Source organism: Salvelinus namaycush, chromosome 33 (assembly GCF_016432855.1).
Source record: "Salvelinus namaycush isolate Seneca chromosome 33, SaNama_1.0, whole genome shotgun sequence".
NCBI lineage: Eukaryota > Metazoa > Chordata > Actinopteri > Salmoniformes > Salmonidae > Salvelinus > Salvelinus namaycush.
In genome coordinates this window covers 10,905,355-10,931,772 of record NC_052339.1, presented here as the reverse complement: position 1 = coordinate 10,931,772, position 26,418 = coordinate 10,905,355, and the positions used below count along the sequence as shown (strand labels likewise).

General features: G+C 44.5%; 1 protein-coding gene across 3 annotated transcripts in view; it reads right to left on the bottom strand.

The window, feature by feature from the left end:
• The window catches only part of LOC120027756 (rho GTPase-activating protein 12-like), an 88,400-nt gene that overhangs the window by 60,337 nt on the left and 1,645 nt on the right, over positions 1 to 26,418 (bottom strand). For all 3 annotated transcript variants that reach the window (XM_038972773.1, XM_038972771.1, XM_038972772.1), the window contains exon 2: positions 19,653 to 20,510. In XM_038972773.1, coding sequence (XP_038828701.1) covers positions 19,653 to 20,465 — 813 coding nt within the window. In that variant the 5' untranslated portion in view covers positions 20,466 to 20,510. The remainder of the gene's footprint in view (positions 1 to 19,652; positions 20,511 to 26,418) is intronic.

Sequence of the window (26,418 nt, the reverse complement as noted above, 5' to 3'; positions counted from 1 at the left end):
CAATTCCTGACATTTAATCTGACTAAAAATTCCCCGTCTTAGATCAGTTAGGATCAACACTTATTTTAAGAAAGTGAAATGTCAGAATAATAGTAGAGAGAATGATTTATTTCAGCTATTATTTCTTTCATCACATTCCCAGTGGGTCAGAAGTTCACATACACTCAATTCGTATTAGGTAGCATTGCCTTTAAATTGTTGAACTTGGGTCAAACGTTTTGTGTAGCCTTCCACTAGCTTCCCACAATAAGTTGGGTGAATTTTGGCCCATTCCTCCTGACAGAGCTGGTGTAACTGAGTCAGGTTTGTAGGCCTCCTTGCTCACACACGCTTTTTCAGTTCTGCCCACACATTTTCTATAGGATTGAGGTCAGGGCTTGTGATGGCCACTCCAATACCTTGACTTTGTTGTCCTAAAACCATTTTGCCACAACTTTGGAAGTATGCTTGGGGTCATTGTCCATTTGGAAGACCCATTTGCGACCAAGCTTTAACTTCCTGACTGATGTCTTGAGATGTTGCTTCAACATATCCACATAATTGTCCTGGCTCATGATGCCATCTATTTTGTGAAGTGCACCAGTCCCTCCTGCAGCAAAGCACCCCCACAACATGATGCTGCCCCCCCCCCGTGCTTCACGGTGGGATGGTGTTCTTCGGCTTGCAAGCCTCCCCCTTTTTCCTCCAAACATAACGATGGTCATTATGGCCAAACAGTTCTATTTTTTTTTCATCAGACCAGAGAACATTTCTCCAAAAGGTACGATCTGTGTCCCCATGTGCAGTTGCAGACCGTAGTCTAGCTTTTTATTGCGGTTTTGGAGCAGTGGCTTCTTCCTTGCTGAGCGGCCTTTCAGGTTATGTCGATATAGGACTCGTTTTACTGTGGATATAGATACTTTTGTACATGTTTCCTCCAGCATCTTCACAAGGTCCTTTGCTGCTGTTCTGGGATTGATTTGCACTTTTCGCACCAAAGTACATTAATCTCTAGGAGACAGAACGCGTCTCCTTCCTGAGCGGTATGACGGCTGCGTGGTCCCATGATGTTTATACTTGCGTACTATTGTTTGTACAGATGAACGTGGTACCTTCAGGCGTTTGGAAATTGCTCCCAAGGATGAACCAGACTTGTGGAGGTCTACAAATTGTTTTCTGAGGTCTTGGGTGATTTCTTTTGATTTTCCCATGATGTCAAGCAAAGAGGCACTGAGCTGAAAGGTAGGCCTTGAAATACATCCACAGGTACATATGTATGTAAACTTCTGACCCACTGGAATTGTGATACAGTGAATTATAAGTGAAATAATCTGTCTGTAAACAATTGTTGGAAAAATGACTCGTGTCATGCACAAAGTAGATGTCCTAACTGACTTGGAAAAACTATAGTTTGCTAACAAGAAGTATGTGGAGTGGTTGAAAAAGGAGTTTTAATGACTCCAACCTAAGTGTATGTAAACTTCCGACTTCAACTGTACGTCTCAAATAGTACGGTTAGTGCGGATAGTATGACTTTCGAACACAGCTATTGTCTTATGAGATGAAGAATACTAAAACAACAAACTCAAAGGGAATGGGCTGGAGGAGACAAAGAGAGGTGGGGGGTGGGATTTGGGGGGGCAGGGAGCTACACAGCCCTAACCATTAATCCAGTTCTGGTTTATCTATGTACCCACTGTCAGCGATGTAAGAAGATTGGATCCAGAGTGCAAGGGGCAGGGAGGGGTGTGGGGGTTGGGGTGTCTGGGCTAGGCCCCAGCACATAGCAGCAGACCTGTAAGCCCCTGTCCTACACTGACTGACCGCCAGAGTGGCTTACCCTGAACCTCACCACCCAGTAGATTAGACCACTCCCTCCCTATTCTTACCAGCCCTAATGAACACAAACAAAGTCCCCAACCAGTAACAAACACACTCAGAGGACTCAAACAGTAACACACACACACAGAGATAACTGCTCTTAAAAAGAGCTCCTAGAATCAATCAAGTCAAACAGTGAACAGTGAGGAGGGTGTAATCCCTAAAAAATGTAGGCTACTGCAATATTGAGATCAGACCCCAAAAAACAAACCCCACTTTCCTTCAAATATGTATTGCTTGTGATGAGAAAAACGACATTACCAAAGAAATCAGAGAGAGGGTGAGCGAGAGAGAGACGAGCAACAGCCTACGGGAACAGTGACAGACTGAGGCAATTATGTTTTAATCATGCCATTCATTAATTAGGTCAAATTAAATTTGGGGAATCACATCCCTTTCCTAAAACATTATCCTACTATAACTACCATATTGTCTAATTTCTTCAACATTAGCTGGAGCATATACTGCATATTGAAAATAGATATGGACGATTTTTTGTGTAACCCAACCTTCAAATCTTGTCACCGCTGGGTGTATAGACGGTGGCTCTGCTAGTGGGGTGACTATCAATGCGACAGTTGGGTGCCTGTCAACATCACACACACACACACACACACACACACACACACACACACACACACACACACACACACACACACACACACACACACACACACACACACACACACACACACACACACACACACACACACGTCTCACTACACACACACACACACGTCTCACTACACACACACACACACACACAAACCAATCACAGCATTCGTGCCATACACTGCCTGACACTCCATCGTAGCTCTGATTCTGTTATCACAACAAAACACACGACATGACCTCTCTGATAAAGAGGGGTTGGGTTAAATGCGGAAAACACATTTCGGTTGAATGCATTCAGTTGTGCAACTAACTAGTTATCCCCCCCTTCCCTGTAGCCGGTCATCAGCAGTGAACTGTCAGTGACAGTAGCAATGACCCGTTTAAGACTGCTACATGTGTTGGGCCGAGCCTGGCCAGTCTATCAAGTCTATATGTGATTGTAAAGGCTGTGTCTGGTGGATAACCATGCTCCATCTATTACGGGTTCTAAATGTCACCCTATTCCCTTTATAGCACTACCTTTTGTTTTGACCATGTAAAAAGTGGTGTACTATATTAGGGTTCCATTTGGGACACATTCATATTTCCAGCAGCTAACCACTCTTCTTCATAAATCATAACCCTACTGTTGTAGAATGTACAGTAAGGACGGTAAACTATTCATCCCTTGGACTTCAATGGTTGTGAGAAGTTTACTTTTCTAATAAGCATTTTAGTGCCAGTCAGGTCATGGCTAGAGGAAGCGCACACACACAACAATATGTGCACGCACCCACACACAGTGTGTCCCATATGTTTCCTCTGTACTTCAGCACAGACCAAGCTGACCTGCCCAATATTGGCCTTGTGCAAGACCCACGCAAAAGAAAGTGCCTAAAGGAAAGATCTTGGATTGTTTACTGCTCATTAGGCAGTATACCGAGGTATTTCAAAATACCGTTGGCGGCTGCATGCTACGCCACTGCTTATAACTAGAAGTATAACTATAAGAAATCTAAGATGTGTCAAATAAATGATATCCAGCTCAGGGCTCCAGCTATGCATGTGGTTTGCTAACTTGCTAGCTAAGTGGCTATATGTCAACATCAAGCTTCTGGGATACAGCAGACACATTCTGGCCTGAGTACCAGTCTCTTTAGCTAACATTCCATTCCTTGTCATTACCAAAGAGACTAGCCTTTCTGAAATCTTCAAATAGGAATATTATATCATTAATGAGTGAGAACACAGGAGTTGATCCTGATTCGATAACCCTCACAGCCATCCTCCAATCACAACGATTACTCACTTTTTTTTAAACGTTTGGTATCCGGTTGCTAAGCAACCGTTTTGTTTGTCCAGAGTAAACCAGTCTATCAAAAGTTGCTAGACTCGAATCTCAAACTAAAGGTGCATTCGTAAATTCACACTGGCTATCTACAGTCGTGGCCAAAAGTTTTGAGAATGACACAAATATTATTTTTCACAAAGTCTGCTGCCTCAGTTTGTATGACGGCAATTTGCATATACTCCAGAATGTTATGAAGAGTGATCAAACGAATTCCAATTAATTGCAAAGTCCCTCTTTGCCATACAAATGAACTGAATCCCCCAAAAACATATCCACTGCATTTCAGCCCTGCCACAAAAGGACCAGCTGACTTCATGTCAGTGATTCTCTCATTAACACAGGTGTGAGTGTTGACGAGGACAAGGCTAGAGATCACTCTGTCATGTTGATTGAGTTCGAATAACAGACTGGAAGCTTCAAAAGGAGGGTGGTGCTTGAAATCATTGTTCTTCCTCTGTCAATCATGGTTACCTGCAAGGAAACACGTGCCGTCATCATTGCTTTGCACAAAAAGGGCTTCACAGGCAAGGATATTGCTGCCAGTAAGATGCCACCAGGTGCCTTGGTGGAAGAGTGGGGTAACATCTCACAGGAAGAACTGGCGAATCTGGCGCAGTCCATGAGGAGGAGATGCACTGCAGTACTTAATGCAGCTGGTGGCCACACCAGATACTGACTGTTACTTTTGATTTTGAACCCCCCTCCTTTGTTCAGGGACACATTATTCCATTTCTGTTAGTCACATGTCTGTGGGACTTGTTCAGTTCATGTCTCAGTTGTTGAATCTTGTTATGTTCATACAAATATTTACACATGTTAAGTTCGCTGAAAATAAACGCAGTTGACAGTGAGAGGACGTTTCTTTTTTTGCTGAGTTTAGAACATCAATCCCAACAGCACTCGGTCACCTTCAGGTCTCGAGTCTTACACACCACCTCTACAGCCTCTCTGCAATCTCAACAGAGATCCCACACCTGATAGGCCGCAACATCCCAGCTCTTCCACTGGTCAAGAGCAATCCCCTGATACAAAAGCTTCACACACAATGTGCGAAGAAGACCAGAAGGCACAGCCACCTGGGAGGCCCACACCAGAAGGTGAACGAGAGTCTGCAAAGAAAGAGGGCTACCTGCCTGGACTCTGCTACTTGGATACCCGAGAGAGGTGTCTGACCCATCGTTGAGAAACTGCCCTAAAGTCTGCAGGAGAAGTGGCTGGCACAGGGTTCCCAGTACAAACACCACCACAAGGTCGCCTTTCCATCGTTTACATTTTTCACTGACTTCATCTGCAAAGACACACGCACGAGGGATGACCCAAGCTACACCCTCCCATCAGCTCACACAGTTCCATCAGAAATGGAGCAGCCAGCTAAGAGACAGGGTGGAGCTTGGGTCATTAAGGGTCACGTCTCCACTCACAAGACCGAAGTCTTGCCAAACCCCACAACTCAGTCAGACGGTTCAAGCAAATTAAGATAAAGAAAACACCATTCAACTTTACTCTGCGTATGACTTTCTCTGGAGCATGTTCGCTATCTGTTTGTGTTAAAGACGCTGCATGGTCAATCCGACGTCAGCATTGGCCGTGCAGCATTTACGGTGATATGGCCTCTGAAGAAGTCAGAGCATTCATACTTTTTGCGCTTCGTAGAGCAGCGCCACGCTGTTGGGTAGAGCTGTTGTGAAGAAAGTTGTCAAGGAAGTGAGTTTGTGTTTATACGGGACCTCCCACCCCCACATACCTTCAACCAATCGTGTCAATGAGAAGCTATACGGAGCCCTTGGGAGGCGCACGGCGATGCGGGACCGATCTCAATTTGGCCCCTGCATGCCTCCGGGGGCTCGGCAATTGCGTCACACCCTCCATACGGAGCCCTCGACCACATTTTAGGATCAAGCATAAATTGTCTTTTAGAGACACTGAGGACATCCATCCATAATGGTTTCATCAACATACTATAGTAACAGTGCTAGTAGTGCATAAGGATGCTCCTAATATTACGAGTAGTGCATAAGAAGAAGGATGCTGCTACTAGAAGTGCACGAGTAGAAGGCCGATGGTCTAGCCATTAAGATGGAAACTCTAAATCAGTCTGACAGAGGTAGTCAACAACACGTCAATCACTGCAGCAACAAGGTGATCAAACAGCCAATGGCGTTCCAGGGCCCAGCGGAGCGTGAACAGAACATCGAGACATCTGTTACCACGGGAACATCCATTTCGTGAATGGACACTAGTTAATGGCTCTTCTCCAATCAAGAGGCAAGGACACTTGCAGCCTTTGGCCTTGCTTTACTCCTCTCTGCTGCCAGGGGGAAAGCTGGGCTGCTCCCCAAATGGCACCCTAGTCCCTATATAGTGTACTATGGGCCATGGTCAAAAGAAGTCCACTACATATGGAATAGGGTACCATTTGGGACGCACTTTGGACAGAAAACCACCTCGGCTTCCACCTTCCTTCCCCTGTGTTGACAAGTTATTCTTGGAGTTACTCTGACGCCTCCCCAAGGTTTATTGACAGGGCATTCCCAGAAGGCACATGTGATGGTAGTCTGTGCAAGTTTGTGTTGGGACCCCCTGCTGCGCAGGAAGCCAGCCTCACTCGGGTAACAATTACTTAGGCACTGTACTGTTGTGTTAACCTAAATGTGGATTGTTGTAGCTAGGTGCGGTTTGAAAGTTTGTTTAGACACAGAGCAACTAAAATTAGCAGAAGGTGCTGGAACATTCGACAGTGACCCTTTCTGAACATTTTGTCCATGCCATGCAACATGTCTCTCTCTCTTCAGCAACAGTAACAGTGGCTTGTTGTGGAAAGTTCTAAGGACAAAGAGCTGAGTCTCTCTGGAAAGTCCATTGATTGACCAGCAGAGCATAATGCTGCCTGGTCTGTCACGGGACCAGCCGGACCACAGAACCGCTGAGCAGCTGATCCACACCTCCTAACATATAGCCTGGTCCCACACTGGATATGCATACATGTATGGCATGGTAGAAGAGTTGGCTAACCTCATAACATGTCTGTGTGTGTTTGTACATGAAAGACCTTGATACACCTCCTGAATTATCAGTCTCTTTTGGAAAACACATCTATACATCCATTTTTTTTTTTTTACTGTATAGTAACACAATACATTTCAAGTTCAGGGCATTAAAATCAACAGCCATCTCAATGCCAGAACAAAACCAACACCAACTCATTTCCATCCACATACAGAACAAAATAGCAATTTTACCCTCTGGCTGGCTCCCTGCTCTCTCTGCTGTGTGATAGGTTGATGATGAGGAGTCTCCTTGGCAGCCATGTTCAGTAATAAGCATTAGAGCTGGCATATGACAGTGACAATGTGCCCTTGACGCTAGACGCCCACACTCCAGTGCCCACGCACATATCTACAATATTGGCAGGCAGCCTAAAGCATGGAAACCTCAGGGGCTAACAGTACTGTTACACCGTGTTATGTTGCTGAGGGAAAATTTATGTTGTTGTTGATTGGCAATGAAGTGTCAATTCTATTGAATGTTTAAATGTTGCCTACACAAGAGCAATCTGGCTAAAACAACCCTATAAAAAAGATAAAACACTGACACACACCACTGTGTGTTCATATAAGAAATTAAAAACACTCACCATAAAACATGGTTGGACACCCGAACTATACTCTTCTTTTTTAAACAGCATCCACCCCTGGACTGAACAGAGCTCAGACATAAAAAACAAATGACAAATAGTTCAAACCACAGGAGACTGACTCCTGAGACAGAGGACGAACAAGGCAGATTAGGAAGGAACATGACTTTACATGTAATATAGGGTTAGTCCCAAATGGCACTATATTCCCTATGTAGGGCTCATTGGGAATAGGTTGCCATTTGAGACACATCTATAGTAAAATCACCAGATATTATTCATGCCCTGGGCTGAGATTAATTAAAAATGATGGGATAGGCAGTCCAAGATTTTAGTGCCAGATATTGTGTCAGGCAAGAAGATCATTCGTGGGGGAAACCTTTACCCATTCTGAAACCTGGAGTTGTGATATCATTGAGAGAAACACAAAGACTGTCTCTGTGAGGAGTGACAGACAGTGTTCCTGTTGAACGCTCTGCTTGCTCTGCTTCATCTAGGTACAATCAGCTGTAACGTGAGGAATCAGAAGACGTAGCTACGATACCACAGCACCGTTCGCTTGCCACACAATGGCTGACAGAGCCAAAAGACCTTTTTAACTCCGCCCGGACAGGAGTCTCCTGAATCCTTACATCAAGATAATATCTGGTGCACCCCATAAAAATAATACATACAGTTGAAGTCGGAGGTTTACATACACTTAAGTTGGCGTCATTAAAACTTGTTTTTCAACCACTCCACAAATTTCTTGTTAACAAACTATAGTTTTGGCAAGTCGGTTAGGACATCTACTTTGTGCATGACACGTAATTTTTCAAAAAATTGTTTACAGACAGATTATTTCACTATCACAATTCCAGTGGGTCAGAAGTTTACATACACTAAGTTAACTGTGCCTTTAAACAGCTTGGAAAATTCCAGAAAATTATGTCATGGCTTTAGAAGCTTCTGATAGGCTAATTGACATAATCAATTGGAGGTGTACCTGTGGATGTATTTCAAGGCCTACCTTCAAACTCAGTGCCTCTTTGCTTGACATCATGGGAAAATCAAAAGAAATCAGCCCAAGACCTCAGAAAAAATTGTAGACCTCCACAAGTCTGGTTCATTCTTGGGAGCAATTTCCAAACGCCTGAAGGTACCACCTTCATCTGTACAAACAATAGTACGCAAGTATTAACACCATGGCACCCCACAGCCATCATACCGCTCAGGAAGGAGATGCGTTCTGTCTCCTAGAGATAAACGTACTTTGGGGCAAAAAGTGCAAATCAATCCCAGAACAACAGCAAAGGACCCTGTGAAGATGTTGGAGGAAACATGTACAAAAGTATCTATATCCACAGTAAAACGAGTCCTATATCGACATAACCTGAAAGGTCACTCAGCAAGGAAGAAGCCACTGCTCCAAAACCGCCATAAAAAAGCCAGACAACGTTTTGCAACTGCACATGGGGATAAAGATCGTACATTTTGGAGAAATGTCCTCTGGTCTGATGAAACAAAAATAGAACTGTTTGGCCATAATGACCATCGTTATGTTTGGAGGAAAAAGGAGGAGGCTTGCAAGCCGAAGAACACCATCCCAACCGTGAAGCACGGGGGTGGTAGCATCATGTTGTGGGGATGCTTTGCTGCAGGAGGGACTGGTGCACTTCACAAAATAGATGGCATCATGAAGGAGGGGAAATTATGTGGATATATTGAAGCAACGTCTCAAGACGTCAGTCAGGAAGTTAAAGCTTGGTTGCAAATGAGTCTTCCAAATAGACAATGACCCCAAGCATACTTCCAAAGTTGTGGCAAAATGGCTTAAGGACAACAAAGTCAAGGTATTGGAGTGGCCATCACAAAGCCCTGACCTCAATCCTATAGAACATTTATGGGCAGAACTGACAAAACATGTGCAAGCAAGGAGACCTACAAACCTGACTCAGTTACACCAGCTCTGTAGGGAGGAATGGGCCAAAATTCACCCTTGTGGAAGCTTGTGGAAGGCTACCGAAATGTTTGACCCAAGTTAAACAATTTAAAGGAAATGCTACCAAATACTAATTGAGTGTATGTAAACTTCTGACCCACTGGGAATGTGATGAAAGAAATAAAAGCTGAAATAAATCATTCTCTATTATTCGGACATTTCACTTTCTTAAAATAAAGTGGTGATCCCAACTGACCTAAGAGAGAGAATTTGTACTAGGATTAAATGTCAGGAATTGGGAAAAACTGACTTTAAATGTATTTGGCTAAGGTGTACGTAAACTTCCGACTTCAACTGTACATACAACTAGCTATACTGTCTATCGCAACAGAAATGTGTCATATTTGTTGGGACCACTATCCCTTTAACGTAGAGCCTCCTCCAGGCAGCATCTTGAATCAACCTGTATCCTGTCCACTGATCCAGTACGGTGGGCCTCCGAGAATCTACTACCAGCTGTTCCAGACACAGTCTAGGTTATATAACAGGGTCCTGAGAGACGAGACGAGTCTGAAGCATCCTCTTCAACACAGTTCGGTTACACACAGGCTACCCTCCGCTCCGATCAGTTGCCAAAGCACGGGTCAGTTTCTTACACCATCACTAAACAGTAAACACACACTCAAAGGCACTGGTGGCTGTCAGTCTGCACAGATGAGGGACACTCTAGTCTTCCTAACAACACAACAACCAAAATAACAACGCTAGTAGCAAGCAGGATTTCAGCAGTGGTACCAAGGCAAGGCAGTGCGTTGATTTTGGAACGCTAGCTAGTTGACACACTAGTCTCAGCTAGTTTAAATCAGGTGTGTGGCTGAAACAGAGGAAGGGAAGGTGGGATGGAAGGCAAGGTGGGGGGGAAGGCGGGAAGGAAAGAGGTGAGGAAAAAGCATTAAAAAAAATTTAAAAAAAATCAGGAATGACTCTCGTTCACTCATTCATTCCTTCTGGCACTTACCTTGTCCTCTGGGTACATGCTGTCCCAGTCAGTCCAGCACAGCTCCCCACACACACAGAGAGACAGACAGAGAGACAGAGAGAGAGAGCAAGCAAAGGGAGTCAGAGGGAGTGAATGACAGGGGAGTGAATAACCGAATAAGAGAAAGTGAGGGAGTGTAGGAGAGAGAGAATGAGTAGAAGAGATTCATCGCTGCAATCGTTCAAAGGTGAAGAAATGTCCCACAGTGAGCGTTTCTCCTCCTCTCCAACCTTTCCCCTACCTTATCGAAGGATTACCAGAAATCCCAGGTTACGAAACAGACAGGATTCTTGCTAACCAGGGGATCTATACATCAGCTCCACTTCTAGGAGGCGCACACACGCAAAAGGAGAGGAGATGCTCAACCTCCCCAGGACGCTGTAGACTATACTCCCGTCGTCTCAGCACAGAACCACAAATCTCTGGGAGAGGATGAATTAAAGTTCAAACAGGTTAGCTACCTACCGTAAAGGCTGCCTGGTGCCGGAGGTGTTTTCAGTTACTATGAGTAGCATCATGTCCTTCACATATAGTACCTCTGACAACCTATCAACAGCACTCATCATCATCACGAGAGAGAGATGGGAGAAAATGTAAAAGATATATATTGAAAGAGATGGAGAAAGAGAGAGAAATAGAAGAGAGAGAACAACAGAGAGAGGAGCGACAAAGAGACCCAGAGGGAGACACAAAGAGAACCAGAGGGAGAGAGGGCACTACCCATGCACTAGACCCACAGCCAGGTCTGTACAGTAGGTTACAAGTGTGTGTGGGGGGGGTGGGGGGGGGGCAGGAATGACAAGTATGCACTGGAAAACAAGCAAGGGCCTCCTTTTCAGCCAGCGCCTGGGAAGTAGCTAAGACAGGCAGCCCAGCTCCAACAGAACAGTGGGCAAATTTTAACAGACAAATCAACCTGGTTTCTAGAAGTATCCAGAAACTTTATCACAACAGCAATTCATATTTTTGAGGTTATATTGTTTCAAAGGTGAAATATGAAGAACTGTCTGTTACCCATAGCCACACACAACATTGTGAGCTGTCAGTCAGTAACCTGTTACACATTCACAACCTTTGCTCTCCTGCCTCCCCTTGCACAAGTTTGTAAACAAGCGCCTAACAGACTGAGATAAATCTGTAAACCCAAATGTGTAAACCCAAATAAGTCACGTGAGAAAAAGAGAGGAGACACAGAGAGACAGCACAACACTAGCTAGCAGACTTCCATCCCCTCACAAGATGCTTCTTCTGGAACCTTTAATGACATTTTACATTTTACATTTTAGTCATTTAGCAGACGCTCTTATCCAGAGCAACTTACAGTAGAGTGCATACATTTTTAATGACATGACATTGTTGTAACGTTTCTCTATCCAGTCATTCATGGATTCACAATTGCCATCGCACTGCACACTGCCCTATCCCATCTGGACTAGAGGAATACCTATGTAAGAATGCTGTACATCAACTACAGCTCAGCCTTGAACACCAATGTGCCCTCCAAGCTTGGGGCCCTTGGTCTGAACCTGCCCTGTGCAACTGGGTCTTGGACTTCCTGACGGGCCGACCCCAGGTGGTCAAGGGAGGCAACAGCACCTCTGCTATGCTGATCCTCAACACGGGGGCCCCACAAGGGCGCGTGCTCAGCCCCCGCCTGTACTCCCTGTTCATCCATGACTGCGTGGCCATGCAGGTCTCTAACTCAATCATATGGTTTGCAGAAGACACAACAGTAGGCCTGTTGTGCACCGTCCGCAACCGCAGGGCTCTACAGAGGGTGGTGTGGTCAGCCAAACGCATCAACGGGGGAACACTATCTAACCTCCAGGACATCTACAGCACCTGTTGTCAGAGGGAGGCCAAGAAGATCATCAAGGACCTCAGCTACCCGATCCATGGCCTGTTCACCCCGTTCCCATCTAGAAGGCGGACACAGTACAGGTGCATCAAAGTAGGGACCGAGAGACTGAAAAACAGCTTCTTCCAGACCATCAGACTGTTAAATAGTCACCACTAACTGGCTTAAGCCCTGTACCCTGCTCTGAACTTTATCACAGTTACTAGCCAGTTACCATCTGGTACTCAACCCTGCACCTTCAAGACTCCTGCCCTATGTACATACTGTTTTACCCAGATCATATGTACTCAGTGTACAAAACATTAGGAAGAACTGCTCTTTCCATGACATATCTTTCCCCTGGATTCACCTGGTCAGTCTATGATCCCTTATTGATGTCACCTGTTAAATCCATTTCAAATCAGTGTAGATGACAGGGAGGATTTTTAAATCCTCGAGACAATTGAGACATGGATTGTGTATGTGTGCCATTCAGAGGGTGAATGGGCAAGACAAAAGATTTAAGTGCCATTGAACGGGGTATGGTAGTAGGTTCCAGGCGCACCAGTTTGAGTGTGTCAAGAACTGCAACGCTGCTGGGTTTCACATACTCAAAAGTTTCCCATGTGTATCAAGAATAGTCCACCACCCAAAGGACTTCCAGCCAACTTGACAACTGTTGGAAGCATTGAAGTCAACATGGGCCGGCATCCCTGTGGAACGCTTTTGACACCTTGTAGTCCATTCTGAGGGCAAAAGGGAGGTACAACTCAATATTAGGAAGGTGTTCCTAATGTTTTGTAAAGTCAGTGTATATACTATACTGTATTCTAGTAAAGGCTCATCCTATATAACTACTACTGTACACACCTTTTCTATACTGTCCATAATGTCTATACACATCATCATATACATATATATTCCGGACTCGGGTGACATTGCTCATTCTAAAATGTATATATTTCTTAATTCCTTTTTTGGGGGGGATTTGTGTGTATTGTTTTGTATAGTTAGGTATTACTGCACTACAATACAATTAGATTTAAAATCATAATGAAAGCAGGCTATGAAGTGAAATAGGCTTTTAGAAGTGCCATCTTTATTTTATTACTTATCGTTAATGCCATCTTTGGTATGCTTTGATGTGTTTATCAATGCACAAGCACCTTTTTTCTCACTCCTGTTGATATTATTCATACAGAATTGTCATATTGCGTGAAGTTTAAAATGCATTCTTTCATTACTAAATGTGTAATGTGACACATTTTAACATAAACATTTTGATTTGATTAATACTGAATCAGTCGTCTTCCTCAAATGAAGGGGATAATGATGTAATCTTTGCGAGAGGGAGGGAATCTGATTTCATTGGTCCTCAACTCACGGCTGAGTAATTTCATTCAGGGTAAGTGGAGTTAACCGTGAGTTAGCCTGCCCCGTAGTAGGTTAGTTTTGAAAAATTCGTTGCCATAGACATTTACCTGGCTGAAAGGTGAGTCCCTTTTGTATGAGCGGTTATGCCGAGTTGACCAAAGTTAATTCCGACCCAAGTTTCAGGGTCCCCAAGAGGAAACACCAGCGAAAAAGTGGCAGGAGAAGGGGAGTCCTTGCAAGATGAATGTCGAAGGGAAAACCAGCCATCTCTTCCCTTCATTCTATTGGCCAATGTTCGTTTATTGAAGGTAAAGTCACTTGATAATTGCTATCAATGGGACTCTCGTAATTTCAATATTCCCTGCCTTTCTGAAACATGGCTTTCGGACAAGATACTCCACATGGCTATCTAACTCTATGGAGTCTCCATTCACCGAGCGGACAGGACATTGAATTCAGGTAAATCGAGAGAGTGGTACAGCAAATGGTGTGCGAGCTCTAGCGTCCTCCGTAGGCTATGCTACAGGACTGCTTTGCTAGAGACAACTGGAATGTGTTCTGGGACTCCATCGATAGCGTCGGCGAGCTAACCACCTCCGTCACCGGCGTCATTAGTGAAGGTTTGCTGCTTCCCCAATCAAAAGCCCTGGATTAACACCAATGTTGGCACTAAACTAAAGGACAGGGCTACAGCACACAGGGCTATCGCAGCCAACACCGATGCTACGGCTACAAACAAGTACAAGAAGTCCCACTACGACCTCTGCAGAGCCTTTAAACAAGCAAAAGGACAATATAGGAACAACGTGGAATCCTATTACAGAGGCTCTGACGCCCGTTGCATGTGGCAGGGCTACAGTCCATTACGGATTACAAATGAAGACCCAAACCGTGATCTGCCCAACAATGCCTCCCTACCAGACGAACTCAATGCATTTTATGCACAGTTCGACAAAAACAACAGAGCCATGCATGAGGACTCCCGCCGACCCAGGGGACTGGGTGATCTCGCTCTCCGAGGTTGACGTGAGTAAGGTTTTTAAATCAGGTCAACACTCGCAAGGCCACAGGGCCAGACGGTATTCAAGGGCGAGTTCTCAGAGAATGGGCAGAACAGCTGGCAGGTATATTCACGGTCATTTTCTCTCCCAGTCTGTAATCCCCACATGTCTCAAGCTGACCACCATCATACTTGTTCACAAGAACTCGAAGGCTACCTGCCACAATGACTACCACCCTGTAGGACTCACATCTGTAAATCATGAAGTGCTTTGAAAGGCTGGTTATGGCACACAACTCCATCATCCCAGACCACTAAGACAAGGCTTGGACGATACACCGTTTATGGGGTATTTCAAAATTATTTTCAATACCTTGTTGGGGCTGCCTGGGTGCGTGCTACGCCACTGCTTATAACTAGAAGTTAAGTATAACTATAAGAAATCTAAGATGTGTCCAATAAATGATATGCAGCTCAGGTCTCCAGCTATGCATTTGGTTTGCTAACTTGCTAGCTAAGTGGCTATATGTCAACATCAAGCTTCTGGGTTACAGCAGACATTCAATCCCCTCCTGGATCAAGATCCCAGTTGCCTAAATTGTTTTGTGCGTCCCCTCAAAAAAGAATGATATATACAGTACCAGTCAAAAGTTTGGACACACCTACTCATTCAAGGGTTTTTCTTTATGTTTTACTATTTTCTACATTGTAGAATAATAGTGAAGACATCAAAACTATGAAATAACACATACGGAATCATGTAGTAACCAAAAAAAGTGCTAAAACAAAATATATTTTATATTTCAGATTCTTCAAAGTAGTTACCCTTTGCCTTGACGGCTTTGCACACTCTTGGCATTCTCTCAAGGATGGTCAATGGAAACCGGATGCACCTGACCTCAATTTCAAGTCTCATAGAAAAAGGACTGAATACTTATGTAAATAAAAGGTATTTCAGTTTTTATTGCAATAAATTTACAAAAATGTATAAAATCCTGTTTTCGCTTTGTCATTATGAGGTATTGTGTGTAGATTGATGAGGGGGAAAAAATATTTAATACATTTTAGAATAAGGCTGTAACATAACAAAATGTGGAAAAAGTCGAGGGGTCTGAATACTTTCCAAACGCACTGTATATAGCTAAATTACGATCTCGTGTTCTTCTTATTTCTAATTTGTGTGTTTTTGTTCTACATTTCGTTTTTTATAGTACTACTGATATCGATTACTTGAAACAACCATGTCTGTCTGGCCTTCGGTCTCAGAAATGCACCCTATTCCCTATGTAGTGCACACATAGTGTTCTGGTCAAACACAGTGCACTACATACAGTATATATGCTGTGTTCATCTGATCTGATCTGGGTGCATCCCTGGGATCCCTGGGAATGGTGTGCCACTTGGGAAGCACCCAGATCAGATGAGAGTGCCGCTAGCAGATTAACACAGCATACGTAAAGGCAGGTGGAAATTCATAGATCTGACCTTGGGACAACTCAGACCAGTTGTTCCTTTTCCACAGACTTACTCCTGTATACAGTTTCATTCAAGTTATGTCATATACACCATTTGTGTTGCTGAGCAAAGCCTGGAAGTCGAGGATATACGATAGACAACAAAGTGATGGTGCCCCTTCCATTGGGAGTTGCTGTCATAAAGACATGCGATATGTGGTTATTTTCAGGGCTAATAGACATGCTTCTCAATATGGTCCCTTTACTATCCCTGCATTAGCTACACATGGTGGTGCACATGGCAGGGGTATGGCTTCTATATTAGAGCAGCGGTTCCCCAAAAACAATTCCCAGGGCCCCCCTTTTCCCATTCACACCAACCCCTTTTTTTATTACAGTAAAAAAAAGTTTTAAGACTCCTCGACATTAGAAGGTCAAAGATATCCCCATGTGCAGAGTCGAGTCTTCCTCTGGCATTTGACCACTTGTTTGTAGCCTAAAGCATCGCAGAGTTATGTGTTGTTATAATTAGATTTATACAATCACAAATTTGGGAACCAAAGAGCATCTTGCAGAATAGTCCAATCAAGAATGCTGGGCTACAGAGTAAAATTTCGCCATCGTACATACGCTCACACCTCTCAGAGATTGTTTTGTCTGATGGGCAGAAAAGCGTGGGGGTTGTCTCAGGCAGAGCAAGGCAAGCAGCCAACAAGTTCCACTGCCTGGCTGGCACCAGAAGGCAAAGCCACAGACAAACAACAACGCCATGAAGCAATGTCTACCTCATTCTCTCTCTACTCAATGACACATTGGGGGGGAGGGGAAGGAAGAGAGAGAATGACAACCCTCACATACCTAGAGAGAACAAAAAGGAGATATCTAGTCAGTTGCACAACTAAATGCTTTCAACCTAATTTAACATTTAACTCAACCCCTCTGAACCAACCCCAACCCCTCGGAACCAACCCCAACCCCTCGGAACCAACACCAACCCCTCGGAACCAACACCAACCCCTCTGAACCAACACCAACCCCTCTGAACCAACACCAACCCCTCTGAACCAACACCAACCCCTCTGAACCAACACCAACCCCTCTGCCAACTGCCTTACTCAAGGGCAGAAAGGCAGTTTTGCCGGCTCGGGAATTTGAACCAGCGATCTTTCGTTACTGGCCCAACGCTCTTAACCACTAGGCTGTCTACAGATAGTGATATATGATGTTTATTGGGTCTCGTATATGATACACATGACACACAATGTGCTACAAAAATAACCTAGTATGGACAAGTGAAAAATAACAAGCTTTAAAAATGGTACAGCTTGGCCGCAGTACAGGGTGGCCCACATCATGTCCTTTAAAGAACTGAAATACCACTCCGTACGGATGCCAGTCAGGGTCTTGAGCAGTAAGGAAAGAGGTTTATTTTGACAATCATTTAAGAGCATAGGAGCTGTGCTTTTAGAAGAGCAAGGAAGGGGTAAGGGGGGGGGGGGGGGGGGGGGGGTTGTTGGCGGAATCTAAATGGGATTCAGGGGTGACATTGCCAACGAACCCATCGGACCAAAGCTGTGTATCAACCAGAGAAATGTGGGCCACCTGATCCTATAGCTACTACTGGCCTAACAGAGCCCTACAGAGAAGGGAATTAGGGTAGGGAGAATATGGTAACACACAGAGGTTTACTATCCTTCACTGATCTGATCAAATCAATTTAGGCTAGGGAGACGAGCTGGCACTGGCACAGGCTCAGGCTAGCTTGTCACTGACAAATCCTCACACACATTCCCTGATTCTCTGTCCTATGGAGGGAGAAGGATAAAGGCAAGTGGGGTAGAGGGAAGGAAGGTATACAGGCAAGGGAGGAGAGGGAAAGAGGGGATACAGGCAAGGGAGGAGAGGAGAGGGAAGGAGGGGATACTGGCAAGGGAGTAGAGGGAAGGAAGGGGTGGATAGAAAAAGAGGAAAACAGGAAAAGAGGCTTCTAGTAAATGTCTCAGCTCAAAGTGCTTTGCTTCGCATACACACTTCTTTGCTGTAACCCTGCAATGACACAGGAATTGAAAGTGTTGGTTGGTTGCACTGCATGGCCAATCACCTGCATGGCAACTGGCCACGAAATGACATGGAGCGGGTTTCACCTGACCAGACAGTGAGCGAGCTCTGCGGTTCACTGGCAGAGCCAATTTGCCGTGGGCTAGGCATACGCTCAGTTGCCACTACCCACTACAATCTGTCAAAAGAATTATGACAAAAACCCCTTGATGCACAAGTAACATGTAAATGACCGGGGAAAATGTTTATGATTATGGTCACCAATTTGACAAGCATGAAATTAATTCTGGTGAATTAGACAGAACATAATTTTGCATGCAGCTGGTTGGGATTTCATCATTGTTTTACAACAACAAAAAACATTCAAATCTTGTTGTCATGGTCTGCAAACCATTGGTTCCATTCTCTCTCCTCTAACCCCTAGCACATGGCTTTCACTCTTTTCGCGCACACACACACACACACACACACAGTGGGGCGACAGAGCAGAGAAGACTGATCCTCAGCTGATATGACCTAGTTTCTATTCAAGCCCAGACCCTCTCTTTGTTCCTCAGCCGCCTTCTGCCTCCTTCTCGACAAAGAACCTTCACATAATCTACCCACAGCCTGAATTTATAAAGAACCCACCAAATGCTCCCAAATCCATCTGCTCCTTCTGTAGACCACCACCTCCTTCACAGGAGGGACTCCTCTTGTCATTTTATTCATTAATTTACACCTCAGACAGAGACAGACCGAATGATCCGGGCCTCTCCTGATGACGTCTGATGATGATAATGAGTCATAATGGAGGAGTCCTACATGATCAACCTTGGTGAGGTCTGTGAGTTATACACATGCTGTTGCTGAGGTGGACACTCAACTGAGACTCCCATGGCCCTCTGCTCTAGACTTGGAGGCTCCCAGAGCCATTCTACCCTCTTGCTGAAAGAGAGAGACCTGTTGGTACAAAGGAAAGTTTAGGCTCCAAACTCATCAGCACTATATTCCACTGTTGAAGTTGCCCTCATAGGCAACTACATCCAAAACCAGACACCTGCTTCATGGATCAGCATATCACTCCAGTGTGTGTCCCGTGTAGGTCCGACAACCACACTCAATTACAGGACCTTCAGATTTAACAGTGGTGCTGTGAACACCCCATTTAGTCTTTAAATGGCCCAACACGTACAGAGGAGCATCTACCCTCCACCTTAATTAATAAGCACCTGCAGCAACTGTTGCTGCTCTTGTCAGATCTGGCAAAGGAGGCCAAGAGTATTCAAGGCAATGGGGTGGAATAAAACAGCATTGTGCATGGGGGCTGATGAATGAAGGCAGCTCCGTAGGAGACAGTGGAGGAGAGACCCTCAATCAATCAAAATCTAATCTGACAGGAGGGAGAGAGAGAGGAGAAAGGAGCAAGCTAGCCAGGGACATGGATGAAAAAGAGAGCAAGGGAGAAAAGAGGATGCTGGAAGGGCTGTAATAATCATGGGTGTGTCGGTTCCCATTTAACAACAGTATGTTCATCATACTGTCTCTTACCTGCATGTGTTCAGCAGAGCTGCTACTTAGGTCGTCTCCAGACTCCGAGTCGTTCCGGAGCGTCTCCGACCCCTCCCCCGGGGAGTCGCCAGAAGAGGAGGGGGTCTGGTCTGTATCATCACTTCCCTGGTGGTTTGTATGGTCGTTGTAAGGGGCCCTGGGGGGTGGAGAGTCTGCCCGCATCCGTGGTAATGTGGAGTTGTTGCTGTGGTGATGGTTATTGTTGTTGTGTAGGAGCACCAGCTCGGCTACACCAGGGGGCTTGCTGTGCCGCGGGCTGCCCGGGTTCTGGTTGGCGTCCTTGGGCAGAGCGGGCGGGGTGACGTGCACCGGAAAGAGCGACGGCGTGGAGGAGGGCGACGGACGCCCAAAACTAGACATCTCCTGAGGCGGCCTGTTGTTGAGGTTCTCATTGGACGCTCTGCATATATCCAGAACTGTAGGCTTCACACGGACCGCCCCACTCATCCCACCAATCCCGCACGACACGAGAGGCTTCTGAGGGGGCATGAGCGCCCGGCGCACTTCCCTGACGTACTGTGCTGGGACATAGAAGGCTTTCATCCCCTCCTCCTTCCTCACCTGCCACCAGTCCTCGTTGGTCTTCCTGACCAGCATGTAGCACTCCCCCTGCCTGATGGAGATCAGCTTGTCCTTGGCCGTGTACTCATAGTCGTACTCCACCTCCACGTACACCTGGCCTGGTGCGATGGTGGGCACATCCACCCCGCCGCCATGCCCATCTCTGTCAGCCATGGTGGTGTTGACCCCTTCTAACCTTGTCGACCTTTGACCTCTATTGGTGCTCAGCATTGGAGGGCTGGGGGTATCCACATCTCTCACTGGGGATCATCTAGACTGCAGGGAGAAGAAAATAGGAAGGTTTCAGTTTAGGTTTCATTTTTGATGGCATTATTTAGCGGTTTTATGCTAAACCAAAGCCAATTGACCTCTGGGACAAATCAAGTTCAAACTTGAACCTACCAAAGACTATTATTGTTCCCCAAGGTTGGTACCTTCTTTCATCACAGGCTAAGGACTTCATTTCTACCCCCTACCGATCACCCTGACCCTGCATAAAGACGGTACTTTACAGCCCTCTGTCTGAATGGGATTTAACCTTTAATGCAATCCATCTCAAACAGACACTACTACTCACCACAACAACAATCGCCTTTAAATCCTACTTTATTACGGACAGCTTCCCACAAGTCTCTCTCAGACAACACTAGCATGATGTCACAAGCTATTTTCAGTAAGTGAAGATCATACAGGTGCCAATTCACTCATTTTCAAAACCAGCTTTAAACCCACAGGATCAGAAAGAGATGGTTGCGGTTACAGATATGACTGGATAGGAAATCCACAGCGGAAACCTCAACTAACCTCAAAGGAACACAGGTGAGGCCAGCATGACCCCAATCACCCGAACCCACAGACATACAGAGCCTTCTTGTGATCAGATGACAATGGCAGAGAGAAACACTTGTCCTAAATAAAGCCTAAAATGGCCAGAGTTGCATATAGTATTACTAATATAGGTCTACTATAAATATAGCAAAAACAGTAGCCTGCTGGCACCACAGCCTTATTTGGAATATTTAAGGCTCTGACTGGAGCTAGCTATTTCCTTCGGTTTCTCAGATGACACAAAATCCCTTACTTCATTCACATTTTACTGCATCTAGTGACAGCCAAGACCCTCCTCCCCTTGTTTTTTTGACTGGGAACTGGGTCTACCTCTGGTTTTGAAGCACTGTCAGTGATCTACAGTATCTGACATTGAAAATCCCCTGACATATCACCTAGAAATACCCATCAACATCAACGCACGGTTCAGGGGCTCCCCTGCCAGAGTAGCTTCCATCCATAACTCCCTCGTGTCAGATTATCTTTATGCTCCTTTAAATAGCATCCGCTGCAGTCTGTCTGACATCCCGAAGAGGCAGGAAAAAGCAGGTGCTTTTCTGAGGCGTGAGTCTATGCTGTATCTATATAGAGGATGGTCCCTCGTATGTAAAGGGATATGAACGCACACATTTAGCCACGGTGGCAGAGGACACACACAACAGCCTCCCACCAGGAATAGATATCTGGTAGTTACAGTGGTCTGGGAAAGAGTGTGAGTGACAGAGAATAGGCTATCACAGAGCGGCGACTGTACACCAATCAGGATGATCTACTACAGAGCAATTCCACATTAACGGAAAAACTTAACAGAAGTATTTTTTCACTTTAAAATGCATGCCAAACAAAAACCATTGATTTCAAAGTTTAACAATCCATATAACTATGCACAGGACCTCAGCCACCTGAGCAACAGGCTGCGGCTATGGAACCCTGACCTATTCTCCAGACGTGATATCTTGTCCCGGACCTGCTGTTTTCCAGCCTCTCTCTCCCTCTCTCTACCGCACCTGCTGTTTTGACCTCTGAATGCTCGGCTATGAAAAGCCAACTGACATTTACTCCTGAGGTGCTGACCTTTTGCACCCTCAACAACCACTGTGATTTCTATTTGACCCTGCTGGTCATCTATGAACGTTTGAACATCTTGAAGAATGATCTGGCCTTAATGGCCATGTACAGTTGAAGTCGGAAGTTTACATACACCTTAGCCAAATACATTTAAACTCAGTTTTTCACAATTCCTGACATTTAGTCCTAGTAAAAATTCCCTGTTTTAGGTCAGTTAGGATCATCACTTTATTTTAAGAATATGAAATGTCAGAAAAATAGTAGAAAGAATGATTTATTTCAGCTTTTATTTCTTTCGTCACATTCCCAGTGGGTCAGCAGTTTACATCTACCAAATACTAATTGAGTGTAATAGCCTTCAAATTGTTTAACTTGGGTCAAAGGTTTTCGGTAGCCTTCCACAAGCTTCCCACAATAAGTTGGAATTTGGCACATTCCTCCTGACAGAGCTGGTGTAACGGAGTCAGGTTTGTAGGCCTCCTTGCTCGCACACGCTTTTTCAGTTCTGTCCACAAATTTTCTATAGGATTGAGATCAGGGCTTTGTGATGGCCACTCCAATACCTTGACTTTATTGTCCTTAAGCCATTTTGCCACAACTTTGGAAGTATGCTTGGGGTCATTGTCCATTTGGAAGACTCATTTGCGACCAAGCTTTAACTTCCTGACTGATGTCTTGAGAAGTTGCTTCAATATATCCACATAATTTTCCTGGCTCATGATGCCATTTATTTTGTGAAGTGCACCCGTCCCTCCTACAGCAAAGCACCCCCACAACATGATGCTGCCACCCCCATGCTTCACGGTTGGGATGGTGTTCTTCGGCTTGCAAGCCTCCTCCTTTTTCCTCCAAACATTACAATGTTCACTATGGCCAAACAGTTCTATTTTTTTTTCTCCATCAGACCAGAGGACATTTCTCCAAAAAGTACTATTTTTCTCCCCATGTGCAGTTGCAAACCGTAGTCTGGCTTTTTTATGGTGGTTTTGGAGCCGTGGCTTCTTCCTTGCTGAGCGACCTTTCAGGTTATGTCGATATAGGACCCTTTTACTGTGGATATAGATACTTTTGTACCTGTTTCCTCCAGCATCTTCACAATGGCCTTTGCTGTTGTTCTAAGAATGATTTACATACGTTCATCTCTAGGAGACAGAACGCATCTCCTTCCTGAGTGGTACGATGGCTGCGTGGTGCCATGGTGTTTATACTTGCGTACTATTGTTTGTACAGATGAACGTGGTACCTTCAGGCGTTTGGAAATTGCTCCCAAGGATGAACCAGACTTGTGAAGGTCTACAATTTTTTCTGGGGTCTTGGCTGATTTCTTTTGATTTTCCCATGATGTCAAGCAAAGAGGCACTGAGTTTGAAGGTAGGCCTTGAAATACATCCACAGGTACACCTCCAATTGACTCAAATGATGTCAATTTGCCTATCAGAAGCTTCTAAAGCCATGACGTCATTTTCTGGAATTTTCCAATCTGTTTAAAGGCACAGTCAACTTAGTGTATGTAAACTTCTGGTCCACTGGAATTGTGATACAGCGACTTGCCAAAACAATAGTTTGTTAACAAGAAATTTGTGGAGTGGTTGAAAAACGAGTTTTAATGACTCCAACCTAAGTGTATGTAAACTTCTGACAGTGTGTATACACTATCGTTCAAAACTTTGGGGTCACTTAGAAATGTCCTTGTTTTTGAAAGAAAAACTTTTTTTTTGTCCATTCAATTACATAAAATTGATCAGAAATACAGTGTATACATTGTTGATGATGTAAATGACTATTGTAGCTGGAAACGGCTGATTTTTAATGGAATATCTACATACGCGTACAGGTGCCCACTATCAGCAACCATCACTCCTGTGTTCCAATGGCACGCTGTGTTAGCTAATCCAAGTTTATCATTTTAAAAGGATAATTGATCATTAGAAAACCATTTTGCAATTATGTTAGCACAGCTGAAAACTGTTGTCCTGATTAAAGAAGCAATAAAACTGTCCTTCTTTAGACTAGCTGAGTATCTGAAGCATGAGCATTTGTGGGTTCGATTACAGGCTCAAAATGGCCAGAAACAAAGAACTTTCTTCTGAAACTCGTCAGTCTATTCTTGTTCTGAGAAATGAAGGCTATTCCATGTGAGAAATTGCCAAGAAACTGAAGATCTGGTACAACGCTGTGTACTAGTCCCGTCACAGAACAGCGCAAACTGGCTCTAACCAGAATAAAAAGAGGAGTGGGAGGCCCCGGTGCACAACTGAGCAAGAGGACAAGTACATTAGTGTCTAGTTTGAGAAACAGACACCTCACAAGTCCTCAACTGGCAGCTTCATTAAATAGCACCCGCAAAACACCAGTCTCAACGTCAACAGTAAAAAGGCGACTCCGGGATGCTGGCCTTCTAGGCAGAGTTGTAAAGAAAAAGCCATATCTCAGACTGGCCAATAAAGATAAAAGATTAAGATGGGCAAAAGAACACAGACACAGGATCTCTGCTATGAAGGCCAGCATCCCGGAATCAAAAATTGGTTATTCATTTTGAGGTTTTTGCAGAGTATATCTTCGACGCGCAATTTTACATCTAACTAACATGTTTGGTGCAGTATTTCTCAATGACAAAATGTGCATGAAAACAAGCTCTCGTTGAATGACAACAAAAATACTTTATTGAAGAATCCCTACAGTTGACTTATCATGGAAGAAGGGGTGTAGACTTTGGCTCCCGAACATCGGTTGGCCCAGAGAAAACAATTGTGTGCCCGAAGTCCAAAACGTCCAAACTGTTCCGCCTGGGAAGAATGTGGACACCTTATGTGTACTTCTGTCACACGTCCTCTCGTGTCACACACAGGAACCAGAGCTCTCCCTCTTCAGCTTACACTCCCCAGCACATCTAGGGGTGTGAAGAGGGGAGACTGACTTACTTACTGACAGACACACATGGTGTAAAGAGGTGGGACTGGAGACTGGCGACTGCCATTAATACCGATAACCGCAACACGAGTGATGCTGCATACCCACAGCAATCACTCCCTAACAGGCTCACATACCCTTTCCTCATGCCACCATCTCCTAAGATGGATGATTCATTTTGTTTCGGCACTCTGTAGCCTCATCCCATACTGTACACATTGTAACCAAATGGTATATTGTTCCTTGTAATGTATTGCATGATATACATTAGTGATATACAGTAAGTGTTGGCTAAAGTAGACAGAGAATGGGACAAGGCATTATTTTTGTTATATTATACATCAGGCTCCTTTTCCCCAATGAGGCAGTGTCATTATATCTAAAGACCTTATGACTGTTAATATTATGCTTATAACTAATCCACAGTTCTAACAAAAAGTTGCAAAAATGTTGTTCTCCGTAATATTCCTGGTCTGAGATTTCCATGGCAACTTAATTGAACCAATGGATGACTTTTATGGAAGAGGTGTCAATCAAACCTCAAAACCCAGATAAGAAAACTCTGGTGATGGAGCCGAAGCATTACTTCCGACACATAAATCAACCCATTCTAAACTACAGCTAACTGTAAATACAGCTGACTTCTGGGAAACAATGAAACTGACAGCTTGAGTAACAGTGTTTTTGAAGGCTGACTCCCCGTCTCTCTGTCTGCATCCCAAATAGAACCCTATTTCCCCTATGGGCCCTGGTCAAAAGTAGTGCAGTATACAGGGAATAGGGTGCTATTTGGGATGCAAACTCCGACTGATGTGTCGTTAATTTCTGTGGCAGGCTGTGAAACAGGAAACAGTGAATTGCAATCCAACTCAGATAAATTCTCTGCTCTAAGAAGAACAAAATACAGTCAGTCCTTAAGCAATATAAGCCAACTAGTTGCTCTGTTATTGATTAAAATCAAAACGGCAGACAAGTAAAAATGCCGTTCAAAATGGCATTGGCTCACCTTTGGGAGGTCTCACCCTATTGAATGAGCTCCAAAATACTAGGGTACTTGTTGATTACCCTCTTTTATACCGCACAAAATCGGGTATTATTCATGCTTATCTTGACGTTCAGTTCACCTGTAAGCTATGCACCAATAAGATCTATAAGCGCCCCATGATAAGATCTAAAGCAGGGGTGTCAAACATACGGCCAATGAGGCATACATTCATACAGTTTCTTGACTGTGTCCAGAGCTCGCTAATAATCACCGAAATTAAAGCTAGACAGTCAGGGAACATCAAAAAATCGAAAAACGATGGCTAGAAGACCATTTTTTTCCAAACTTTGAAGGGGATGAAATATAACCCGTGATCAGTGCAGCCCTCCGGGA